We start from the raw sequence: 27,339 nt of genomic DNA on the forward strand, positions 1-27,339 counted from the left end.
ACATTTTTGGATCAAATATTATGTTGTAATATAAAAGTCCTGTAGCTCAAAAGCTAGCTTTTGCTCTTATAGTTTTTGATTAATTAATTTCATTTGTCTAAAGAATGGTATTACTGCATATCACTAACTTTGAAAGTGTTTATTAAACTATAACTGGCTATTAATATGATATACAGAACAAAAAGGCACAATACCGTGACTGAACCTATACACAAATAACCCGCACATAGGAGAGAGAAGCTCATGACAACATTTTGGTCCCACTTGGACCATTCACAAAGTCGCACAGTGTAAAAGGTCCAAATTGGACTGAGATGTCGTCGTAAGCTTCTCTCTCCTATGTGCGGGTTATCTATGCATTATATACAGGTCACCTTTCCATTAATTAGACAAATTTCAATGTAATTTCACGTGCACTGCAAGCTCTGTGGATAAATGACTCTTGGAATACAGTGGCAAAGCAAACTACTCAAGTGCACACAACTCTAACCTGACTAACAAACACTTATTACTGGTGCACCAACTTAGCTCATCTTTCTCCAGGCATTACCTGTTAATTATTTTTGTGGACTTACTCTAAGAGTTTATTTATGAACAAATACTTAACTTAAAAGAATATAAAGTACTTTTAATACAGAATAATGAACCTTGCATCTAGATGAGTGGCCTAATTTTCTGTATCTACATCCTAAAAAAAACTAATACTCGAATCTACAATGAGAAAAAAGTCCATTAATGAAGAACCACAAATACAGAATCATCCAATTTTCTAGCTAGAGCTTAAACATGAACACAATATAATATAAATGTAAACATTTACTCAGAAAAAATCACTATCTAAAGAAGTAAGAATGTATGGTAATGCTCATATATTACATATAATTCATTCTCACAACATGCTTACCATGCTTTGATTTCATGCCAAATAATCACTGCATAATATGTCAGAAAGCCTGCTTAGTAAACGTATCACTAAGCATGGGTTCTACAATTTATGACTGATTTATAACGCACTTAGTATCAATGCATTCACTGTACAAAAGGTTTCATGACCTGTAGCAAATAAAATGCTGAGCATAGGATTTATGGTCAAGGACCAAGAATCCCTTGCTCTGTGCCGTACTGTCAGAACCCAGAGTACTTTGTTAGCAGTAGATCATGCAAGTGTCATCCACTAAGGGGGTAAGACCCACCTGTCTTTTGAGCGGGAATCTAACCTTCTGAGGGCAGGGGAGAGAGAGGGGGAAAGGTTAGGACTGGGTCTGTTAAGCAAAAGTGGTAAGGATATTTTCAACTATGATGGCAGCAGGCATCTTTTGGTGCATCTCATCTGACATGAAATCAACTTAAAAATGATTTTAGGTCACTGATGAATGCACCAGATGGGATTTTACATTATGACAAAAAAGCGATAATACAAATAGGAACATTTTATGATTACTTCTTCCCAGCTTAAGCTTCTGATGCCTTCCTAGTTTAGGGGGCAGGACACCAACTGTTCCACGTTGAAACATAAAGGGTTATTGGCAAACTACATTTATCTTCTACAATATATGAGAAGGGAACTAGCATATTTAAAACCTTGAAGATCACATTTTTTCATCAATGTTGACAAATATCTAAAAATTGAATGGCAACAGTCATGCACACTTACTGAAGGTTATTGACAGTAAACATACTGCTTGATCACACTGTTTCATCATGAGCTACTCCCATCAATGCCTCTTTAAATTACCATCTTAATTCTTGACATTCAAGGACATTGTTAATTGCCCTATAAATAAGAATCAGTTAAACCAAGCATTTGAATAGAAATCCAACCATTGATTTATACCACAAAATAAAATGTACTGGATGGGAGAGGACGGTTTGTATTATTTTGCTGGTGTCACAGTTGTCTGTAGATTTTAACATCAATTACATTTACATTGCTTTCTGGTGAAATTTAGTGGGATTGTTTATATTTTCACAATGGTTTTAAGTGCAGCTTTAAATTCACCCATCAGTTATTAGTTAATATACATACATACATATACATACATTTTTTCTTATTACATCAACTGTTTCCCACCAAGATATGGGGACCTAAAGAAGGAACCCTATCCACCAGTATTCATTCAGTAACCATCTTGCCAGACACACATGGACATCACAATTAGAATGACCCTCAAAAGTGCAACAGCCCATCAAACCTTCAGAATGCAAGCACTGTTCTTTCCACCTCCAGAACTCAAATCTGTTTAACTAGTTTCCTTCAATTCTTTCATGAATGTTAATGAGCTGACATTCCACAGCATATCAAATTCTACAGACCACTTGTCTTCATTCAGTCCCATGTAACACCCCCATACATGCCTGTTGGATGCCCAAGTCTTTATCACTCAAAACCTTCACACCCTCTTCTTCAATCCTTTCTAGAACTTTTTTTTTTAACTTCAACAGATGCCTCTCCACAGTACAGTGACCCCAAAGAAAGAAAAACACGTTCATCATCATTCATTTAATCACTGTCTTGCCTGAGACATGTACAGCATACATAACACATATATATGCACACATCATGCAGGGACTTTTATACAACACATACACCTGAAAAAGTATATTAAGAAACTGGAAAAGGTGCATAAGTATGAAGAGAGGTTAATGGATCTGAATGTAATGACATTAGAAGACAGAAAAAACAAGGGAGATGTAATAAGAACATACAAAATTCTCAGGGAAGTTGATAGGGCAGATAGGGACAGGATGTTTGAGAGATGAGAAAGGTAAACTCAGGGACGTGGCTGGAAGTTAAAGACATAGATGAGACACTGGAATATGGTCAGGAAATGAAGTGATCTTAGTGAGGAAGTGGTGGAGGCAGGCTCCACACATAGCTGAAAAGAAGGTACGATAGGGGTGCACAGGGCTGCGAGGCAGTAAATCTGAAGAATTGAAAGTTAAGGGGAACCAGGAGCTGAGACTTGACCCTACAACCACAAACAGCCGAGTACACACACATGCAAACACACACACGCAAACATAAAGAATAAAACACCCACTCTTTTTGCCTTATTTGTTTATATTAGTATAACATTAAAAAAATACTTGGGAAAATATAATTTTTTATTTTGATACCAAGTGGCAGTTAGATAGCATTTCAATGATATTACAGTATATTCTACCAGAGAAAAGGAATATTACTTAAAATGACAAAAAACAAAGACCCTCCTCTCACATTCACTTAAACCACCACCATCCCAGAAATATTGCAAAGCTAAAGTGGATACTGAAATAAGTGAAACACATACAACAAACTGCATTAATTTCCATATAAATTCAACCACAACTTTTTGTTATACACTTGTTATTTGTTAACATGAATTGGCAGGACAGAGCAGAGAATAAGCTTGATGAGTAAGGGCTACCTACATAGTCTACCAAGTTCAGCTAACAACATTTAACGCTTTTCAAGCCGACAGAAAAGTGTCACAGCTGCAAATGGTGGGGATTTGTGCTTAATTTAGGGAGTGTTTGAAGTTTAATGTGCATTAAATCTTGGCTAATATACAAGAAGAATCACACAAAATACAAGGCACACCTACTGAAGTCCTTTGCAGAGCCTTATGGACTGCAAGTCTTGGAATAAAATTAATCATTTATCATGGGTTTGAAAAAAAATAACTAATGAGAAGCATCATGGAAAACTTGGGAGCGGACTACAATATCATTAGTGTAGCTCTGAAATTATGGGAATCAGAATGTGCAACACGATAGGCAACTTTGTATCTCAGGAGCATGAGAATACTGCAGGCTTAAATGATTGACTATGTGGACAATGGAGCTAGATGACAAAACTGTTAAGACTCAAAGTTGCTGATTTAGTTACATATCTGAGTGCAGCTTGAGCTCACAGGAATTAAAGGTGAGTATACCAAAAAGAATTGCTGTAAAACCAGTCACTTTGCCTGGGTTAGTGATTAGTTTTGTGATGCTCCATCTACGATCGAAAACGCTCGTACTAGTAGGTTGCTGACCTGCTGTTGCCGTCGAAGGTCAGCTATCTCTTTACGATCGTCTTCCATTATTGTTTGCAACGACGTAACTTCACGCTCCAATTTCTGCTTTTCTGCAACAACCTTAGGAAGATGAAAATTACAGTATGATTAAAATAATATAGTAGAGCTGTGAGGTCTGAAGTACTTTTAAAGTAGCTGTGTCTCATTAATATTTTCTTAATGTGTTAATATTGAGATTCAATAAGACATCTCCTCCCCCCAAAAATGATTTTTTGGGTTTGCTTAAACCATTAAACACAGTTTTTAAAGTATTCTACGGATTTTGTTTTATTTTGTACAAGTGCTTGGCTGAATATTCCAAGCATTTCCTTATAAATTATCCAATGGTACTACTATTGAGACCAATAAGGTGTACTGTACCAAAGATTAATCACGTGATGTCTGGAAAAGCCAATGAGGATATATTTCTTTAAATTATATGGCTATTTATTGAAAATAGAATACAATGGGACTATATATACTTCAGCAAATGTTGCTATAATGACACTAATATTAAAATTCCATAAAATAATCTTTACTAAAGGAGTGATGAAGATTATGCTGTAGTGGTGAGAATTTTAAGAGGATGACCACTACATTTTGGCTAAAATTATCGCACTAACAAACCAGCTGCCAATGGTGTGTTCCTAGTTAAATCTGTGTGTGGTAGGAGGGCATGAGGGAAAAGGAAGGAGGAGGAGAGATATTCCATGTCACTTAATCCTTGAATGTACAACACTGGCCAGCCCATTACTGCACCAAGAGAAATACATGTGAATCATTCAAGGTTTCTTATTTTTCCCCCAGTACCTCGTTGCCAGACATATCATGGCGTGCTTTTTAATTGTTTGTGGGAGAGTGAAACTTAACATTTCAGTCCAATCTGGACCATTAACTAGTTAATGGTTCAAGTCAGACTGAAATGTCGTACTAGGTTTCAATATCCTATGTGCGGGTTATCTGTGTATTGTTCCAGTCATGGTATTGTGCCTTTTTGTTCTTTATTTGTTTGTGGTCAGATAAATGTTTTTTTTTTACAGTGTACATATATGACCTAAGCTAACCCAACCTAACCTACCCAACCTATCCTACATTAACCTGATCTAATTTCAAAAAGCAAAATATAATTTGGAGAAAAACAGTAAACATGGAATGGGTGATGCAGAGCTATACAACAATCACTGATGTTTTAAACTGAGAATGAATTATGTTGGTGCGTGTATGGTATTTACACATTAATTCAAAATTATAAAAAAATATAAATTTTACCAGAAGTGCTCTCAAAAACAGTAATACAAGCCTAGAGAAAAGTATCCTAAAGACTAAGTAAGGTATCTCAGTAATTAGTAGTTTATAAGTACTATTAGGATTAGTCTGCCCAAAATGCTCAGTCATGCTAGTAGTGGCTTTCTTTGTACTTAAAAATATTTTATTACATATAAATCACACATTGTATATTATGCAAAGAAATAAAACTGAATTTGAATTAAGTACTATCACTTGCACATACCTCCTCATACTGCATTCTTAACTTCTGCAGAGCTGTATAAGCAGCACGTTCTTGTTTTCTATAGTAATCTACTTCCTTCATTGTATTTTCATACTTTCTGTTAATCTCCATATTTTGCCTGAGGATGTAACTATATATCAGCTTCAATGTATGTATAGTATTTATTTTTTAATTCAAATGGTTTGGATTTTGGCACAAGAAAAAGAGGAAAAAAATCCACCAAGTCTAATTATGAAAAAATACAAGACTAATCAAAAAATGGTTTGCCTCATGTTAGTTACAAATCAAAAGAATAACATACAAATTTAATAACCTCAAATAAAATTAATTTTTCAGAGTGATTCAGTAATAACAACACAATGCTTCTGTTTTATATTATTTCAAATAAATTTGAAAAAATTGCAAATACTTTTTTAAAAACTTCATAAAGGACTACGTAAGTTTAAAAAATCATCTCTGGTTAATGCTAATTTAATGATAAAAAAAAGAATAATCACAGCTTACATATGGATCCTTCAATGATGTGACTAATTTAGTATGACAAGTTAATCTTGTCAATCATATTATGTTGCACATCAGTGTTGTTAGGTCCCAGGTAATGCAGCTCTCTACAGCATGTAAAATTTCATCAGTGGGATATGGGGCTTGGAACTCTACTGGAGAAAGTCATCCTCTCTGCCATGGTCATCAGGTTCAGTTCCTTCAACACATCCTCAAAGGTATATATGATGAGGAGACTGCAAGGACTGAACCTCATGATCTTGGCAGGAAAAGGACCAGGAAAGACTCATTGCAAAGAAAGATGACATCCACAGATGCCAAATCCTAGAATATCTTTACCTTTGATGAGTTCCGAGAGTCTTTCTACTACCGGAGCCCGGCCATGGGCCAGGCTCGTCTGGTGCTAGCCTGGTCACCCAGGCTGTTGCTGCTGGTGGCCTGCAGCCCCACATATCCATCACAGCCTGGTTGATCTGGCACCTGGTGAAGATACTTGTCCAGTTTCCTCTTGAAGACTTCTACACGTGTTCCTGCAGTGCTTCTAGTATCTTCTGGTAAGATGCTGAATGATCTGGGGCCACAGAAATTAATATTCCTTTATTATGCCCACTGCATCCCTGCTTTTCACTGGGTTTATTTTGCACTTCCTCCCACATCTCTCACTCCAGTGTGTTGTTACAGCAGTGTGCAGATTTGGGACCAGATATATAAAGCCGCTTCTCATTTATCGATGGAGTTCCGTGCCTAATACAGCGATGATGAACGAATTTGTCGCTAAATGAGGAGCATACTATAATGGTAGTGGGTTTGTCAACCATCTTTGATATTGCTTTACTGTCACCTTTGCACCATTTATAACATTTTTAGTATATTTTTAAATGTTTATACAGTAGTGTACTGTATATTGTAATGAACAGAATAGAGGAAATCAGCTCTAATATACACTATTTAGGTATGCATACTGGTCAGAGAGCCCGTCGTGAGTCCAAGTCGTCAGTAAACGAGTACGTTGCTAAGTGAGGAGAGGCTGTATTATCATGCATCTCTCTCTCCTCTCTTCCAGTGAGTACATATTTAAAACTTTAAGACATTCCCAGTAATTTAAATGCTTTACTGGCCTTATGCGGGCCATGAACGATCTCTGTATTTGTTCCAGCTCTGATATTTCTCCTGCCCTGAATGGGGCTATCAACACTGAACAATATTCCAAATGAGGGAGCACTAGTGATTTGAAAAATGTCTCCACTGGCATTATTTCCCTTGTTTTGAAGGTTCTCATTACCCACCCCATCATTCTCCTGGCTGTCATGATCTCTGTCTTGTGTTTGTTGAAAGCAAGGCCAGCTGACATAATTATTCTCAACTCTTATACGTGTTCAGTTCTATTTGATGATTCTCTTTGTATACAGTTTTCCTTTTGATTTTTTTATTCTTTGCATACCTAAGGAGTTTGAACTTATCACCATTGAATATCACGTTCTCCACTGCCCACTGGAAAACACTGCTTATATCTTCCTGTAATTTTTCATAGTCTTCTACTGAAGTGACTTTTCATGCTTATTTTAGAGTCATCTGCAAAGGACGATACAAAACTGCTCATCAACATTTTAACCAGACATACAACTTCTACAACACTGCTGATCCTCTTGACAGGAAACTTCTAGATTGGTTTCCCCCACATCGCAATAATTTACATGTATACTATACAGTATAGTAGTCTACCAATGAAATGGAAGCAGTCCAGTGCAACAGATTTTTGTTTGAATGGACACCTTTTTCCTCTTATTAGTCCATTACACTAAGGTATCACTGTACACAATAATGAAGCTGCACTGTAGTAGGCCCACTGGCCAACTTCTCCATCCTATATTTGTCCAACATGTTTTCAAACCTACCAAAGATTTTAGCTTCAATACACCTAACCTGCCTCTTCACCTCATGTCAGGCTCATCCGCCCTCTTCAGGTTTATCTGTTTGTGACTTGATAAAGCCCATTGTGTGGGTGAATCATTATCAATAAAGGCCTGCATTATATATGCTGCATACGTTTCTCAGTGTCTTTTTTTTCCATCGTGTCGGTATTTTATACCATTTTCACTCCAGTTCAGTGTGTAAGAAACTGGGTTGTTTTCTATTAATACTATAGAAGTTGATTGATATACAACATCGAGTCTCTGCCACTCCATACACCATGTTTTGCAATAGCTGGCAGCTATTGTAAAACATGGCCATCTGTTTTTAGCAAAGAAAGAACTTTTTCTGACCTAGAAACCATAGGACAACCCTTTTGAAAACTCAGTGATCTATAATCATTATTGTTCCCTTTACATAGATACTCTGTATAATCAATTAAAATATATAAAAAATATAGTTTCTAAGGATCAACCTGTTTCACTAATGTGGAACTGGTTATAATCATTACTATACTTTTTAAAGGGGTTGAGGGGCAAGCCAGCAGAAGGCCTTGGTCAGATGACCAAAAGCTGCAGCTGCTGGCCATCATATGACTAAGACCTGCATCAGGAAACACTTGTCCTATTTCCTGACCACCATTATACCTACTAATGTGAACTTACTTGAGGAGTCCTTGAACCTCTGCCATGGCTTTCTCACACTGCATCTTAAGACTCTCATAATCTCGGGAGGAGCCTAAGCTTTTATCACTTAGGGACCCACCACCCTGCTTTGTTAAAGTTCCTGAAATAAAAATGAGCAAAAAATCAGAAACCCAATATTTGATAAAATACTCTCTGAAACATCACCTCGGTGTCCGGTACCATTTTCACACAGCAACCTAAATAAATGTGACAATTTACCATTTTTCTGTCATTTGATTACACACTTGTACCTCATCCTTTTAATGCTGAATTATTATTTCTTATGCAGGCAACTGGTGCTCACCTGTTATTAACCATTATAATTATATTCATGGTAAAGTTCTAAATCTGAAAGGTTTATACAATACACTTCCTGAGGAATGGGATGTAATTGGGTTGATGCAAAGTAGAAGGAAGCTCCAATTCCTCAGAATAAAAGCCCTTTGCCAGCATCAATAGTGCTCCCTCCCCTGCCCCACCTCTCAACTAACTTGCAACAAGGGCTGAGGTTAGTAACAAGTGTACAAGAAAATCTAGGGATGACCACACACGCCGGAACTCTCTCCAGGTAAACTCCAGGTAAACACGAGGGGAATAATATTTTATTATTATTTACAACCCCAGTCGTCTCCCACCGAGGTAGGGTGACCCCAAAAAAAGAAGAAATGCTTTCACCATCACTCAATGTCTTGTCAGAGGGACCCTGATACTACAGTTCAAAACTGCTAATATCTCTACCCCTCCTATTGAGCAGGAAATGTGAAGCAATGAGGGGATCAAGAGCCCTTCAACCGTAGGTGGCATATTAAAGAAAAATCAATCTTCAAGAAACAACACACACTTCACTTTTTTATTCAATATGTTTCAAATTTTAAACACCAAGCGACCAACAGAATTAAACATTATTTATTAGGTTAATTTCCAGTGAGTAAATTACATAAATGGGCGAGTCTGGCAGTAGGTATATACTGTAGCCTCTTTAAACAGTTGGAAACTACACACTCATTATGTATGTGAGAATGCTCACTCATTATCATCATTATGATTATTATTACAATTATATTTAGGAGCACTAAGCCCATAGGAGCCGTACAGAACCTGGGAAATGGGAGGTAATTAGATTTGATTCAAGAAAATAGAGAGCAGCTCTATTTCTTGGGTGAAGAGTGGTTGAGAAACATGAAGGCACTGATCTTGAATGGAACAGTAACAGCAGGTGGTGGTGGCAGACCTACCATAATTGGCAGGTTGGTCAGGGTGGTGGACACTGCCCACTAGTCTGCCCAGGGCCTCATCTCGCTCACGGGTTACTTTCTTCAGTTCCTTCTTCATGATATCTCTGTCTGTGGTTACGATCTGTGACAACAAAATGATATATTACACCTCTTCTGTTATCTCTTAGTGGTTCTAGGGTTTATCTCCCCCATAGCCTGGTCTCAGACCAAACCTGCTCTTAGACCAGACCTGGTCTCAGACCAGGCCTGCTCTTAGACCAGGCTTCCTAGGTTAGAAAAAAACTATGTATTACAGGATTAAGAAATATTAAGAAGCACTTAGAAAAATAATGTATTTACTAAATGTAGGCAGACACTTGTAAAATATACAGGCAGGCCCACTTATATAGCAAGTTAGGTTCCAAGTTACTGATGTAAAGCAAAAAATCACTGTAAAGTGAAACATATCCTTTTTTTTCAATTTAAAATGCATATAAATGCCTGATAACATGTTTAACCTCAACAACACCCAGGTAACCTCATCAACACCCAGGTAACCTCAACAACACCCAATTAATTACCCTCAATAATACCCAGATAACCTCAACAACACCCAGGTAACCTCAATAACATCCAGATAACCTCAACAACACCCAGGTAACCTCAACAATACCCAGGTAACCTCAACAGTGGCACAAAATCTTATATTTAACAGTTCACACTGACACTAAACTAGCATAAAAGATTTTCACTGTAAAGAATTCACAAACAAAATTTTATTCACTTCCAAAAAATATTTGCTCCCAGCCACAAGAAAAACTGTGAAACATAATAACGGAACAAGTCGTATTAGATGACTGTCAATGAATAAGCAGAAAAAGGGAAGGGGATTCAAACCATGGTCCTGAATGAGTGACAGCAGTAGTAGAACTCTGGATCTGCTACCATTCAGGATCACAGTTCAAATCTCCATCCATTCTGGTTTATAAAAATGCAATTTTTTGTGTGTGAGGCACCTGAGGGACATGTCTGTTTTGTCACAAACAAAAGTACTGTATAATTTATTACAGAATGAGGCATCTGTGTCTGTCTCTGTCTGTCTGTCTGTCCATCTCTCTCTCTCTGAGATTACCTATGTGCTTCTATGTGCACATAATTACTTCTTTGAATTAGAAGGGATTGCAGAGTTCAGAGGTACTGCACACCTCACATGACTGTGGCTAGCTGGTGCAGAGCTACAGCTCCCAGGCCACAGAATCTTGTAACACAAGTTGTGGGAGGTGTCAGGGCAGGGGAGGCCAGTGGTGGACATGAAACTTTCAGGCCGACACGTGAGGCTAGGACAGCAACTCCAACTCTCTCTCCTCCACCCACCAACACCTTCCCCTCCACCACGCCCCTCCACCATCGTATATAGATGTGAGAGAGTAAATAAGTCACAGGGAGGAGTAGGACTATGTAAGTGACTGACTTTGCCGGATACAACTGTTGAGATCAATAAATAATAGTGGGAGTATAAGGTATTAAAGTGGAAAAAAAGATTGATAATTATCTCTGTATGCCAAACAAACACAAGGAGAGTTGAATGATAGCTCTAGGCCTTTCGTGGTGCAGAAATGAGTAGGAAGTCCAAGCAGATTCGCTCAGTGAAACGACAGGTGTGAAGGACATAATGCCAACAGATATGCTAGAACAAAAATACACAGAAAACACATTCATATTCACCCAAGGTTTCACTCATGAGGTATATAATACCAACCAAAGTATAAATCACACACATGTACAATGTATAACGATACATGTCTCACTCAACAGGAGCAAAATGCATTGCAATAAAAATTCCAAAGCTTTGCATACATGTCTAATTCATAACTTTCACTCAAAGCAGAGCAAAATCTGAAAATTAAGGTTTGCTCTGCTATAAGCAGAGCAAATCTAAACATCACGTAATGGAAAAACAGTAGGTAGGTATAATGTTTGTCAGGAAACACTTGTCGTGTTTTCTGACGTGGGCCTTAGTCATATGATGACCTACAGCTGGAGCTTTTGATCATCTGACCGAGGCCTTCCGCTGGCTTACCGGTCCACCTCTCTAAAAATCTTGGTTATTATTATATTCATTAAGCTCTTAGGAAGAAGAGTAGATAACATGAGAGGCATGTGGATGACATCTGCGGTCTATTCGGTTCTGGGGGTCAGTGCTCCCGCAGCCGCTCCCGGACCAGATCTCTTAATGTAAACAAAGATCACATTGAGCTCTTCACCTGTTTTAACAATGAATTTTTTTTTACACAAATAACCCACAGATAAAAGAGAGAAGCTTACGACGACGTTTCGGTCCGACTTGGACCATTGATAAAGTCAATGGTCCAAGTCGGACTATTTGTGTATCGTTCCAGTCACGGTATTGTGCCTTTTTTGTTATTAATTTTTTTTTATTTAGTCAAACTCTATATTCAAAAATCTCTCTCATAAGGGTTGTTCAATCTCTCATATATACGATTTATCACAGTTTATTGTGTAATACAGTTATTTCTCCCTTTACATTGACATACAAATTATTATTATTATAATCAAAAAGAAGCGCTAAGCCACAAGGGCTATACAGCATTGACATACAAAACCGACACACAGAAAGATGAATAAAAAAAACTGGTGCAACACCTAGGTATTTTTACTGTTGAGTAAAAGAACACATGTTAAACTAATGTGACATTTTATTGTGGCAACGTTTCGCTCTCCAGGAGCTTCGACAAAGCCAAGCAAACACGTCTTGGTGACTGAATTCTGTTTATTTCTCCACTACAAACCATAAGAGCCAAATAGGAAAGAAAAGCTTCATCAGATCATTTGACATTCAACGAAGATCCTCCTCAGTGTGTGTAATTCCCCAGTACTTTCCAGTATATATAAAACATCACCAGCTGTTGGTGATGTTTTATATATACTGGGCCCAGTCTGAGTTCAGGAGGTTTAATCAACTCTGGCAAACTAATAATAACCCATAATAATAATAATAATAATAATAATAATAATAATAATAATAATAATAATAATAATAATAATAATACAAACACTGGCTGGTGGCCAGCAATGTAAGATCACAAACACACAAAAACACTAACTTCATCCTCTTGCAATGCTACTACATAAAGTCCTTTTTTTGGGGGGGGGGGTTAAATGTGGTGTAAAACTTACCTGGGGTGTAATTAACCTGCTACCTGGAGAATTTATCTAAAGATCTGCTGATGGTTATGGAAATTAAATTTTCCAGCTGCCCAGTCCCAGACCAAGCCTCTAATCATCTGAACAAGACCCGTGTACAAGGGATGATGACAATCTTGATTCCGAAAACTATTTTGATTTTGACGAGACCATCATTATTGCTTTCGTAATTATATATGTAAAATAGTAGTGTCAACACATGCAGCAGCGTACCACTTCCTGATCAGCCAGGCTGTGGTGTATATGTTAGACTATGTTGCAGATAGCACCAACAACCTAAATGACGAGGCTATAAACCAGACACAATCTGGGATCAGGGGCAGTGCTCCCCCGTGAATTAACAAGTAGATAGGTAGGAAAAATAATAAAGTATAATTGAAAGTAATCCAGTATATGTGTAAAGTATGCCAGTATACCATGTAAAGTAATCCAGGATATCTGTGTTAAGTAATCCTGTATACTCATGTGTATTAAAGGTTAAGTAAATACTCTGTCACTCAGAGTTTTATTACTGTGGAGGAAACAAAGTCGTCAAGAACTACAATGACTCTCAAATTTATACAGATATGAAAATGTCGATATTTATCAACTGTTCCAGGTGTTTTCCTGTTATCTGCTGTGTATATCTAGAGATGTGTGTATCTACAGCTGTGTGTATCTACAGCTGTGTACATCTACAGCTGTGTGCATCTACAACTGTGTACATCTACAACTGTGTACATCTACAGCTGTGTACATCTACAGCTGTGTACATCTACAGCTGTGTACATCTACAGCTGTGTACATCTACAGCTGTGTACATCTACAGCTGTGTACATCTACAGCTGTGTACATCTACAACTGTGTACATCTACAGCTGTGTACATCTACAGCTGTGTACATCTACAGCTGTGTACATCTACAGCTGTGTACATCTACAGCTGTGTACATCTACAGCTGTGTACAACTGTGTAAACTGTCACCACAAAGTTCTTTTTCCCCACATTAATAATACATCACAACAATATGGTAAACAGACAAAAACGCAGATCTGTGCATACAAGAAAATTTTTGAAGCGTCAAATTTCCCGTAAAGGGACTTGGATGTGTTAACCCCAGCAAGCACCCCCCTACACCACTGCTTCTGGGGTTTGTGAAAGATCGTATTTCCCAGTGGAACAAGTTACACTGAATATGTTAGTCAATACCTGTAGTGAACTGAAGTATCCAGGGTATCAGGGTAACTAGGGATCCCAGGGCAGCTAGTTTTCTGTTCCAGCGGCTCAGTGTGGCTGTTCAAAGGGGTAATGCTTGCTGTATTTTGGGCACACGCCCCAGCTCTGAGGAGCTGGATGAGATTTTCGCCCTATAATCGGTGATACACGCATAACATGTACCGTATATGCCACCTTTATATCAACAATGTATCTCTTAAATATTTTGTACCATATTATGTAATAAAATATTCCTACTGGTAAAAAAAAAAAAAAATATGAAAAGATGGGGTGGTAGGGAAAGTGGAATATTCAAACGGCTTCAAGAAGAAATCCAAATATTCTTCCTTGAAGCCTTTTTATCCACTTTTCCGAGGCTATTGGTCCCACAATTTACACACACACACACACACACACATATATATATATATATATATATATATATATATATATATATATATATATATATATATATATATATATATATATATATATATAATTACAGTATTTCAGTTTTAATTGGTTGACTAAACTAATATCTGAGGCTGTCACCAGTGACAGCCTCATTATTTTTTAATATTAATATATGTTCAATTTGCTGAATCACATTATTATTATTATATTATTATTAGTAGTAGTAGCAGTGGTAATAATAGTAATTATTATTATTATTATTATTAATATTACTACTACTGCTACAATTAACATAATACCTAACTACCCACACCATCACAGTTATCCCGGACCATAATAAGAGCTGCACATTTACTCCCAGGGTCAATAATATTGATAATTCCTAAGAATACTAATAAGCCAATTAGCATCAGTGTTTATGTCTGACGTCACCCTTAATATCAAGAAGTATGTGAAGGGGCAGGAAGTGTGGAGGGGAGAGGGCGTGTAGGAACAGTGTGTGTGTGTGGAGGGGGTAGAGAGGGAAGGAAATGTGTACAGAGAAATGGGATATAGAAAAGGGAAGGGAGGGAGTACGGAAGGAGAGACGGAGGAAGGATAGCGGGGGATTTTTTTTTTTTCGTGGATAGAGGAGCAGGGCAGGAAAACGGTGCTGCATATTTAGCTGATGTAAACACAAGGTGTTCACTCCGTGAGCCAGAATCACCAGAAGGGAGCACACACACACACACACACACACACACACACACACACACACACACACACACACACACACACACACACACAAAGACAGGATGTTCCAGAGATGGGACACAGCAACAAGGGGACACAGTTGGAAGTTGAAGACACAGATGAATCACAGGGATGTTAGGAAGTATTTCTTCAGCCACAGAGTATTCAGGAAGTGGAATAGTTTGGGAAGCGATGTAGTGGAGGCAGGATCCATACATAGCTTTAAGCAGAGGTATGATAAAGCTCACGGTTCAGGGAGAGTGACCTAGTAGCGACCAGTGAAGAGGCGGGGCCAGGAGCTTGGACTCGACCCCTGCAACCTCAACTAGGTGAGTACAACTAGGTGAGCACACACACACCAAGATAATTTGAACAAGCTGCAAATATGACCAACAAGGAGACTACCTGAAGCTAAACCTCGCAAGTGTAAAATAATGAGTTGAAGATTGACGAAGATTGGACGAAGACCTACTTCGACTAGTGGATGGTTCCACTATGACCCCGCCTCCTCCTCCTTCGTCTCACCTGACAACAGTATATAAACCACGTCTACGGCCCTATGCTGTACATTCTACAAGATTGATGGACTGAACACATCGACTCCAGGCTGAGGGACTGATTACCTCAAACTCCTCTTCTCCTTACACGTTCTGCTTTGTATTGGACTGATGAAGCCACCGTGTGGCGAAACGTTTCCTGAATAAAGATTCTCATATGTTGCATAAGTGTCTCAATCTTCAACTTGTCGGTTTTTCAAACCATTTATCACAAAATAATGAGTACAGGTGAGGGAGTGAGAAGACCGGACACGGAATACAACCTTGGAGGGCAGATGCTGCAAGCAACGTGCAAACAGAAAGATCTGGGAGTAAAAATAACAAGAAACAAATCACCAGAGGTGCCTATAATAGCAGAACTTATGTGGTATATACAGCGCAGCTAACCTAAGAACTGGCTTCAGGAACCCGGAGAGAGGTTCATTTATTACATTATATACAATACACTGTATGTCCAGCCTGGAGTATGCAGAGCCAACATGGAACCCGCACCTGATCAACCATATAAAGAAACTAGAAAAGAGCCAAAGATTTGTAACGAGACTGGTGCCAGAACAGAGGTATGGACTACGAGGAAAGAGTTGAGGAGGAACTCAAATTGATAACACTAGAACAAAGGACGACCAAGGAAACATGATCATGACATCTAAAATACTCAGCTGATTACATACAGTGGAGAGAAACGAGTTGTTCGAGATGGGAGGAGAGAGAGCCAAGGGCCCCACGCACACACACGACAAACGAAGAGGCGGGGCCAGGAGCTATGAATCGACCTCTGCAACCACAAATAGGCGAGTACAAATAGGTAAGTACACACAACGCATGAAAATAAATGATAGTGAACCACCATTAACACAGACGAGGAACCAACATCATGCCGTATGACGTGCCACTCGAGGTGGTCACGTGACAACGTAATTAATCAATAACACTGCGACGAGCCAAGGACTCGAACCCATGTCATTTTGGCCCACCTCATGATGAGCGAAACTCACATGACGCTCTAACCCACAGGGCCACCAAATCCTACAAGAATCACAAAACACCTAGCTCTGCTGGGTGCTTGACAGTAAATGAATAACTAAAGAGTAATGAATATTTGCCAATGCTCCATAATAACACACATGGAGACACACTAGGGGGATTAACTGATCGGTATATAATAAGTTCGTTTTACAGCTGTCAGAAATGTCCTGCATAACCAGAGGCTTCTATGTGAAGTATTTCAAAGTTGTCGATGAGTTCTATATCAACAGTGAAAACTGTACCTTATAGAAGATTATCACTGTCATGTTAACACTGTCACGTTATCACTGTTGGTGTCATATCAGTCACTGTCATGCTATCACTATGTTATCATTGTCATGTTATCAGCCACTGTCATGTTATCATTATAAGTTATCACTGTCAGCATCATATTATCACAGTGGTGTTATTATAAGTTATCACTGTTAGCATCATATTATCACTGTCATGTTATTACTTTCCTTGTCTACAGTGAATGGTCATCAAATAAACACGGGGAAGAGGCAGCATCCATATAAGATATATAACAGATCAAGGTGAGCACCAGACAAGCCTGGCCCATGGCCGGGCTCAGAGACTAGATATACACTCGAAATTCTTCAAAGGTAAGGTAAGATGCCATCACGGGCGCATCAATGTGCATCTGCTCCATACAAACTATTGCTATTCTCGTAAGTATTACATACGGGAGAAAGCACGATGGTCATATTTTAAACACTGAGATCACCTTTGCTCGACAAAAGTTCAAACTGACGCAACAACAATGATTACACAGTTCCTGTGGCTACTTAAACACAGACACATTAAAGACTTCTTGTGTAGAGAAGATAAATCAACACATAAGAACGCGACAAAGATCTTTCTGAAATAACATAAAACAGCTATATTTTTGAAAAAAAAAATAAAGATGGACTCAATAATGCTGTACAAAGGACTCCCCCTAACAATGATACTGCCACTAATCCTCACGGCATCTTTGGGGAAACGTATCGCCACACAATGGCTTGATCAGTCCAATATACAGAAGCAATGTTGAAGATCAGGAGTTTGAGGTAATCAGTCATTCTTCTTTGTATGGACTGATGAAGCTACTGTGTGGCGAAACGTTTCCACAATAAAGATACCCAAGTGTTGCACATGTGTCTAACTTATCAACTTGCCGGTTTTCTGAACCATTTATCTACGCATAAAAGAACATGGAAATAATGAGTAATTCTTGCTAACTGATGTTTGGGAACAAATACAAGTGGGAAGACACTGACAACGACTCTCTTCATACACAACGTAAACTGTAAGAAGAACCTAAACCTCCTACACTGACACACAAAGCATCACTTGTGGCCATAAGTCTACATATAAGACTCCGACTCCAACAAGCTGTGCAAAATAACCACAGGGGGGAGTTGAATGATAGCTATAGGCCTTTCGTGTTGCAATCAACACATTAGGAAATTACACTGTTGCAGAACTAGAGTAGGAAATCCAGGAAGATTCGTTCAGTGGGAACGAATCTGCTTGTATTTCCTATTTCTGCAACAGTGCAAGCTCCTGATGTGTTGAATGCAACACGAAAGGCCTATAGCTATCATTAAACTTCCCCCTGTGGTTATTTTGCATCTTTAATCGTTCGTTCGCGATTATTGCATAACAAGTTGTATATATTTCCTCACAGCTCTGGACTGACACTTGATATAAACAAACCCACCCACCTTGACTTTTAAACAAGATAAATCTTCCTTAATAATTGCTATAGTATCACTCGCAATATTGCTGAAATTTATTTGCGATATTTACAAATGAAAGTGCTTTAAGCATTATTCAAAACTAGAAACATTAAAACTCCTCTAATGGCCCAATATGTAAACAAAAGCTTGTGCAGACGGGGCATGAAGGCTGAGATGAGAGGCTGCGCATGAGAGGCAGTAAGGAGGTTGCCAGCATCACAACACATTAAGAACATGCACGCCTCCTGCCACTGTTTACACCGGACAACGGGATAAAGCGGGAGGGAGCTGCTTAATAGAGGTGCTTGTGGTATGATGCCCGCGAGGAGATACAAGGAGTCAAACTTCCGGTGCAGGCAGCATCACCGGCCCAGGCTCCCCTCCCCTTACTGCATAGATGCATGCATGCAACATGTACGAATGTACGCACACACACACACACACTCACCCCCCCCCCCCCGGCTCACGTACCACCTCCTTCCCCTCCCTCACACGCACATGGCTCAACCAGAAACGTAGAGGAGCTAAGGGGAGACGGAAGGGGATGAGAAACAAATAGAAGGCACAAAAAACAATAAAGAAGGAAATGTACAGCTCCATGGATAATTAAGGAGTGTACATCACTATTTGCATGAACAGTCTTGTAGCTTCTCAGCGAATATGATACTTACTATTTGTTTGTTGGTATCACCGAACAAGAAATGTTCATGTTGACGTTAACACCGCCCCCCCCCCTCACCCAGCAAAGTTCACCGGGAGAGTGGATGTATTTCTTCTTTAAAGATGTCTTAAATCCTTCTTGGATAGACCAGCTCCATATACAGTACATCAACAACAATTATGGGATATTTATATGTTCTGGTAACGAAGTTTATATATATCTTAGAGTCAGACGCAGTATCACGTGACCATGAGAGTCGTGAGAGCAGTGAGGCATCATGAAGATCCTACTGCAATACTCCCTGGGATGATGGAGCAGGCGTGTCACTTTACTGCCCCGTGCGGGTGGGAAATGGGGCTAGGCTTGGGGACAGTTGGTCCCAGAAGATGAGGAGGTACATGTACCTCCTCCCATGGGAGAAGTAGGTCTCAAGACACTTCCTAGACAAGGAGCCAAGGGGTCACCATCTGGAAATAACCCGGGCCGGGAGAGTACTGGCGAATCAAGGAGGAGGAGGAAGACCCGGGCCGGGACAAATACCGGCGAACCACACTAAATCATGTCAATTTTACAACTGTAACACCAGTGGAAATATTACACAGATTCCTTTATAGACAACACGGGAGGAGAGAAGTTGTATCCGCAGTGTCACAACTTCCCTGTCGCAAGCTTGCTATATACTTCATATTCGTTACCTCCTGCATGGCACTATTAAAATCAGCACATTGTGGCACAGATAGGAGCCACTGGGGGCTCAACCATTTCCCGAGCATGTGCTACAACTCTCATTTCTACGACCCTCGTTAGCACTTTTTCGATAACCTAATCTGATAACCTGGCCCAACTTGTCACTGCCTTTCTGATTTTATGAAGTGACGAAGAACAACAATCACCTGAAAATATTACAACCAAAGACGTCCAACACGACGACCGTATACTGCAGTGTTTTTGTCATCCCGAGTTTGTCGGACCTTGTGGGATACATCTAAGCCAGAAGTTGGGGAACCGGGATAAATTACCCCAAATGCCCAAAGGTCACACACACATGAGCTACCAAGTCTCTGCGAAAAACACACCTTAAGCCAGCAGATAGTGGAGCCAACAAGACTAGAAAACACACTTAATCTTATCTTCACAAATAATGAGGACCTGATAAGACATAAGAATATCAAAAACAACTAATTCCGATCACAACCTAATCGAAGTCCAGACGTACATGCATAGGGGTCCTGATCAGCAGAATGCATGTACCTGTGAAGGTGTCTTCACAAAATACAACTTCAACAACAAGAACATCAACTGGGACCAGGTAAGCCATGTCCTAAACGAAACATGTTGGGAAGATGTCTTAAATGACATGGATCCAAACCAGTGCCTTGAAAGGATCAACTTCCTGGCAGCCGAAGCATGTTCTAGGCATATTCCCCTAAGAAAGAAGAAGAGCAGGAGTAAACTGGAGAGAGAAAGACGCTCGAAGAGTCACTGAGCTCCTCAGGAGTGCTAGAATATCTGATACACGAAAGGAGGCGCTTACCAGGGAAGTGGAAACTATCGAACTTAAGTTAAATGACTCTTACAGGAACAAGGAGAGGCAGGAGGAGCTTAAAGCTATTAGTGAAATTGAAAGAAATTCAAAATATTTCTTTTTATATGCCAAAAACAAGGCAAATACCACATCTAGTATTGGGCCCTTACTCAGACAGGATGGGACTTACACAGATGACAACAAGGAAATGAGTGCAATATTGAAATCCCAGTACGACTCTGTGTTTAGTGAACCACGAATCGGTCTGAGGATCGACGACCCAAATGATTTCTTCATGAGCCTCAAAACTCCATAAATGTATGCCAGATTTCCGACATTACCCTAACTCCGATAGATTTCGAAAAAGCCATTGATAACATGCCTATGCACTCAGCCCCGGGCCCAGACTCGTGGAACTCTGTTTTCATTAAGAACTGCAAGAAACCCCTCTCGCGTGCCCTAAGTACACTATGGAGGAGGAGCTTGGACATGGGTGAAATTCCACAGTCACTTAAAACAACGGATATAGCCCAACTCCATAAAGGTGGCAGCAAAGCATTAGCTAAGAACTATAGACCAATAGCTCTGACGTCCCACATCATAAAAATCTTTGAAAGAGTGCTAAGAAGCAGGATTGCAAATCACCTGGATTCCCAAAATCTGCACAATCCAGGGCAACATGGGTTCAGGGCAGGTCGCTCCTGCCTCTCACAACTACTGGATCACTATGACATGGCCTTGGATGCACTGGAAGAAAATCAGAATGCAGATGTAATATACACAGACTTTGCAAAAGCATTTGACAAATGCGATCATGGCGTAATAGCCCATAAAATACGTGCTAAAGGAATAACTGGGAAAGTGGGGAGATGGATCTTCAACTTCCTAACAAATCGAACACAAAGAGTAGTGGTCAACAGAGTTAAATCGGAGGCTGCCATAGTGAAGAGCTCTGTTCCACAAGGCACAGTACTCGCCCCCATCTTATTCCTTATCCTCATATCAGACATAGACAGAGATATACATCACAACACCGTATCATCCTTTGCGGATGATACTAGGATCTGCATGAGGCTGTCATCTGCTGAGGACGCGGTTAACCTCCAAGAAGATATAAACAAAGTTTTCCAGTGGGCAACGGTAAACAATATGATGTTCAATGAGGACAAATTCCAACTACTCCGTTATGGAAAACTGGAGGAGATAATAACTAGAACAGAGTATACTACTGACTCCGGCCAAACAATAGAGCGGAAAAATAATGTATGGGACCTGGGAGTAGTAATGTCTGAGGATATCACTTTCAAGGATCACAACAGTGCCACGATCGCACGTGCAAAGAAAATGATAGGATGGATAATGAGAACTTTCAAAACGAGAGATGCCAAGCCAATGATGATCCTTTTCAAATCACTTGTTCTCTCTAGGCTGGAATACTGCTGTACATTAACATCTCCATTCAAGGCAGGTGAAATCGCAGATCTAGAGAGTGTACAGAGCTCCTTTACTGCACGTATAAGTTCTGTCAAGCACCTTAACTACTGGGAACGCTTGGAAGCACTTGACTTGTACTCCCTGGAACACAGGAGGGAGAGATATATCATAATCTACACTTGGAAAATCTTGGAAGGAATGGTCCCAAATCTGCACACAGAAATCACTCCCTACGAAAGTAAAAGACTGGGCAGGCGATGCAAAATGCCCCCAATAAAAAGTAGGGGCGCCATTGGTACACTAAGGGAAAACACCATACCCCCAATAAAAAGTAGGGGCGCCATTGGTACACTAAGGGAAAACACCAAAAGTGTCCGGGGCCCAAAACTGTTCAACAGCCTCCCATCAAGCATTAGGGGAATTGCCAATAAGCCCCTGGCTGCCTTCAAGAGAGAGCTGGACAGATACCTAAAGTCAGTGCCGGATCAGCCGGGCTGTGGCTCGTACGTTGGACTGAGTGCGGCCAGCAGTAACAGCCTAGTTGATCAGGCCCTGATCCATCGGAATGCCTGGTCATGGACCGGGCAGCGGGGGCGTTGATCCCCGGAATAACCTCCAGGTAACCTCCAGGTATGCCTTAGAAGGCCGCATGCGGCCTTAAAACCGCAGGTTCCCCACCCTTGTATTAGACCCATCATCGAATCCTTAGAGACGTCACTGTACCAAACACGCACACAACCTCGAAAAGGTCCAAAGGTTAGCAACCAGACTAGTCTCGGTACTGAGACGGACATAGCACAAAACAAATATTGAACAATATAACCTAACAACCTTCGAGGGAAAGAGGGCTACAGACGACTTGATAACGAAGTGCATAAAACACTGGAAAGCTGAAGGAGGTACATGAGGTGGTGGTGGAGGGGAATTCAACAGTTTCAAGAGTAGGTAAAGCAAATTGGTGTATCTTAAAATATGTCGCAATATCGTGTCTGGAACAACTCACATTAACCTGCGCTTAGAAGAGCAACTTTCTTAACGAGTTCGGTCCGTCCTCAACCACTCTCGAAGTCAAAGTCACAAATGAACTACTGTCAAAGTCACAACTAGATCACTGTCCAAGTCACAACTAGCATGGGCCAGTAGGTTACTTGGACCTACCTAGCATGGGCCAGTAGGTTACTTGGACCTACTTAGCATGGGCCAGTAGGCCTGCTGCAGTGCCCCTCCTTTCTTATGTTCTTTAAGTAACCTAATTAAAGGTGGAGTCTGCAGCCGAGAATCAACTCCCATGTAAACGTAATACTGTAAATATTGACCACAAACCCACAAATGATTGATATTTTTCAAGATATTGACTAAACAATATACCTTATTTAGGAGTTAAATACTGAACTATTTACAATTTTAGTCTGAAGGATGAATGTAGTAGGGGGGGGGGTGTTGTTCACCTTGTGAGGAATACACACCCAGCTGGTTGATCCACCACCCAGCTGGTTGATCCACCACCTAGCTGGTTGATCCACCACCTAGCTGGTTGATCCACCACCTAGCTGGTTGATCCACCACCTAGCTGGTTGATCCACCACCTAGCTGGTTGATCCACCACCCAGCTAGTTGATGCACCACCCAGCTAATTGATGCACCACCCATCTAGTTGATGCAACACCCATTTAGTTGACGCATCACCCAGCTACTTGATGCACCACCCATCTAGTTGATGCACCACCCATCTAGTTGATGCACCACCCAACTACTTGATGCACCACCCAGCTACTTGACGCACCACCCAGCTACTTGACGCACCACCCATCTACTTGACGCACCACCCAGCTACTTGACGCACCACCCAGCTACTTGACGCACCACCCATCTACTTGATGCACCGCCCAGCTACTTGACGCACCACCCAGCTACTTGATGCACCACCCAGCTGCTTGATGCACCACCCAGCTACTTGACGCACCACCCATCTACTTGATGCACCACCCAGCTACTTGATGCACCACCCAGCTACTTGACGCACCACCCAGCTACTTGATGCACCACCCAGCTACTTGATGCACCACCCAGCTACTTGACGCACCACCCAGCTACTTGATGCACCACCCAGCTACTTGACGCACCACCCAGCTACTTGATGCACCACCCAGCTGCTTGATGCACCACCCATCTAGTTGACGCACCACCCAGCTACCTGATACACTTACGTTATCACCCGGCTGTTGGCCGAGCCATGCCTTACAGTGCAGCAGAATAGTCGTGTATACGTTAGGTTGTTGCTTACTGTGTGTGTGTGTGCTGGAGGGTGCGTTGCTGTGGGCCACTTATGCCGACGAGTGAGGGCCCTCACTGCTCCTAGGGCCGCCCCTGGCTTCTTCCTCATGGCCCGGGCCGCTGCCCCTAGTTTCTCCTGGAGGACCCCGCCGCCTCTTGCCACTAGACGAGTTCCTGCAGTTAGTCTATTCCTGCGGCCGCCGCTGGCTGTCCCCGCTACTGCGGGTGGCGGTGCCGCCCGCTCCCCGCCCACTAGTGACACACGCTTCCTGACGGAGGGTATGGTAGGGTGGGGTAGCTTGGCCAGGTGACGCAGGTTGGTAGCGGCGGTGCTGATATGCTCGGTAGCACCTCGTGTCACGCCCGCTAAGCGTCCGTAGCCACGCCCACCAGCTTCAACCAGCCTGGTGCACGCCCGCGCCGCCCGCGCCTGCAGCTTGCCGCCCCCGCCCATCACGGCAGCAGAGAGGGCGGAAAGTGGAGGCGAAGTGTATTGCACAAGTGCCTGCTTCACACTGGGTAGCCAGAAGGTGGGTTAGGGCAGTGGGAGTGCCTCTAACACCCACCCTCCCCAATCTTGTGGTAACACCACCACTCCTCACCAACACCACCTCCCTCACTGTGTTGTGTCAGCTGCTTGTATTCCCTCACCACCAGTCCTCCAACACACCCCCACCACTCAAAAATTCTCCCCCCCACCACCACCACCACCCACACTCAACTCACTCATTTATACAATAAACAATTGTCAAGGAACAACCCACACCACGAGGCTCCAGCAACACTTGTAACCAACCCACAACACACACTACAACCCACACCACGAGGCTCCAGCAACACTTGTAACCAACCCACAACACACACTACAACCCACAACACACACTACAACCCACAACACACACTACAACCCACAACACACACTACAACCCACAACACACACTACAACCCACAACACACACTACACCCCACAACACACACTACAACCCACAACACACACTACAACCCACAACACACACTACAACCCACAACACACACTACAACCCACAACACACACTACAACCCACAACACACACTACTGCCCACAACACACACTACAACCCACAACACACACTACAACCCACAACACACACTACAACCCACAACACACACTACAACCCACAACACACTCTACAACACAACACTACAACCCACAACACACACTACACTACAACCCACAACACACACTACACAACACACTACAACCCACAACACACACTACAACCCACAACACACACTACAACCCACAACACACACTACAACAACCCACAACACACACTACAACCCACAACACACACTACAACCCACAACACACACTACTACAACCCACAACACACACTACAACCCACAACACACACTACAACCCACAACACACACTACAACCCACAACACACACTACTACAACCCACACACACACTACAACCCACAACACACACTACAACCCACAACACACACTACAACCCACAACACACACTACAACCCACAACACACACTACAACCCACAACACACACTACAACCCACAACACACACTACAACCCACAACACACTCTACAACCCACAACACACACTACAACCCACAACACACACTACAACCCACAACACACACTACAACCCACAACACACACTACAACCCACAACACACACTACAACCCACAACACACACTACTGCCCACAACACACACTACAACCCACAACACACACTACAACCCACAACACACACTACAACCCACAACACACACTACAACCCACAACACACACTACAACCCACAACACACACTACAACCCACAACACACACTACAGCCCACAACACACACTACAGCCCACAACACACACTACAACCCACAACACACACTACAACCCACAACACACACTACAACCACACACTACAACACAACACACACGACAACCCCCAACACACACTACAACCCACAACACACACTACAACCCACAACACACACTACAACCCACAACACACACTACAACCCACAACACACACTACAACCCACAACACACACTACTGCCCACAACACACACTACAGCCCACAACACACACTACTGCCCACAACACACACTACAACCCACAACACACACAACCCACAACACACTACAACCCACAACACACACTACAACCCACAACACACACTACAACCCACAACACACACTACAACCCACAACACACACTACAACCCACAACACACACTACAACCCACAACACACACTACAACCCACAACACACACTACTGCCCACAACACACACTACAACCCACAACACACACTACAACCCACAACACACACTACAACCCACACACACACACACACACACGCACACTACTGCCCACAACACACACTACAACCCACAACACACACTACAACCCACAACACACTCTACAACCCACAACACACACTACAACCCACAACACACACTACAACCCACAACACACACTACAACCCACAACACACACTACAACCCACAACACACACTACAACCCACAACACACACTACAACCCACAACACACACTACAACCCACAACACACACTACAACCCACAACACACACTACAACCCACAACACACACTACAACCCACAACACACACTACAACCCACAACACACACTACAACCCACAACACACACTACAACCCACAACACACACTACAACCCACAACACACACTACAAC

At 41.4% G+C, this 27,339-nt stretch overlaps 1 protein-coding gene across 8 annotated transcripts in view; it reads right to left on the bottom strand.

Annotated features, from left to right (window-relative positions):
• Nucleotides 1-27,339, bottom strand: part of Dlg5 (Discs large 5) — a gene marked incomplete at its 3' end in the record, with an annotated part of 661,675 nt that overhangs the window by 90,161 nt on the left and 544,175 nt on the right. For 6 of the 8 annotated variants that reach the window (XM_070101580.1, XM_070101579.1, XM_070101576.1 and 3 more), the window contains 5 exon segments: nucleotides 1,194-1,220; nucleotides 4,017-4,118; nucleotides 5,548-5,665; nucleotides 8,625-8,745; nucleotides 9,881-10,001. In XM_070101580.1, the coding sequence (XP_069957681.1) occupies nucleotides 1,194-1,220; nucleotides 4,017-4,118; nucleotides 5,548-5,665; nucleotides 8,625-8,745; nucleotides 9,881-10,001 (489 nt within the window). 8 annotated transcript variants of the gene reach the window in all.

The sequence above is a fragment of the Cherax quadricarinatus genome, chromosome 78, assembly GCF_038502225.1.
Source record: "Cherax quadricarinatus isolate ZL_2023a chromosome 78, ASM3850222v1, whole genome shotgun sequence".
Classification (NCBI taxonomy): Eukaryota; Metazoa; Arthropoda; class Malacostraca; order Decapoda; family Parastacidae; genus Cherax; species Cherax quadricarinatus.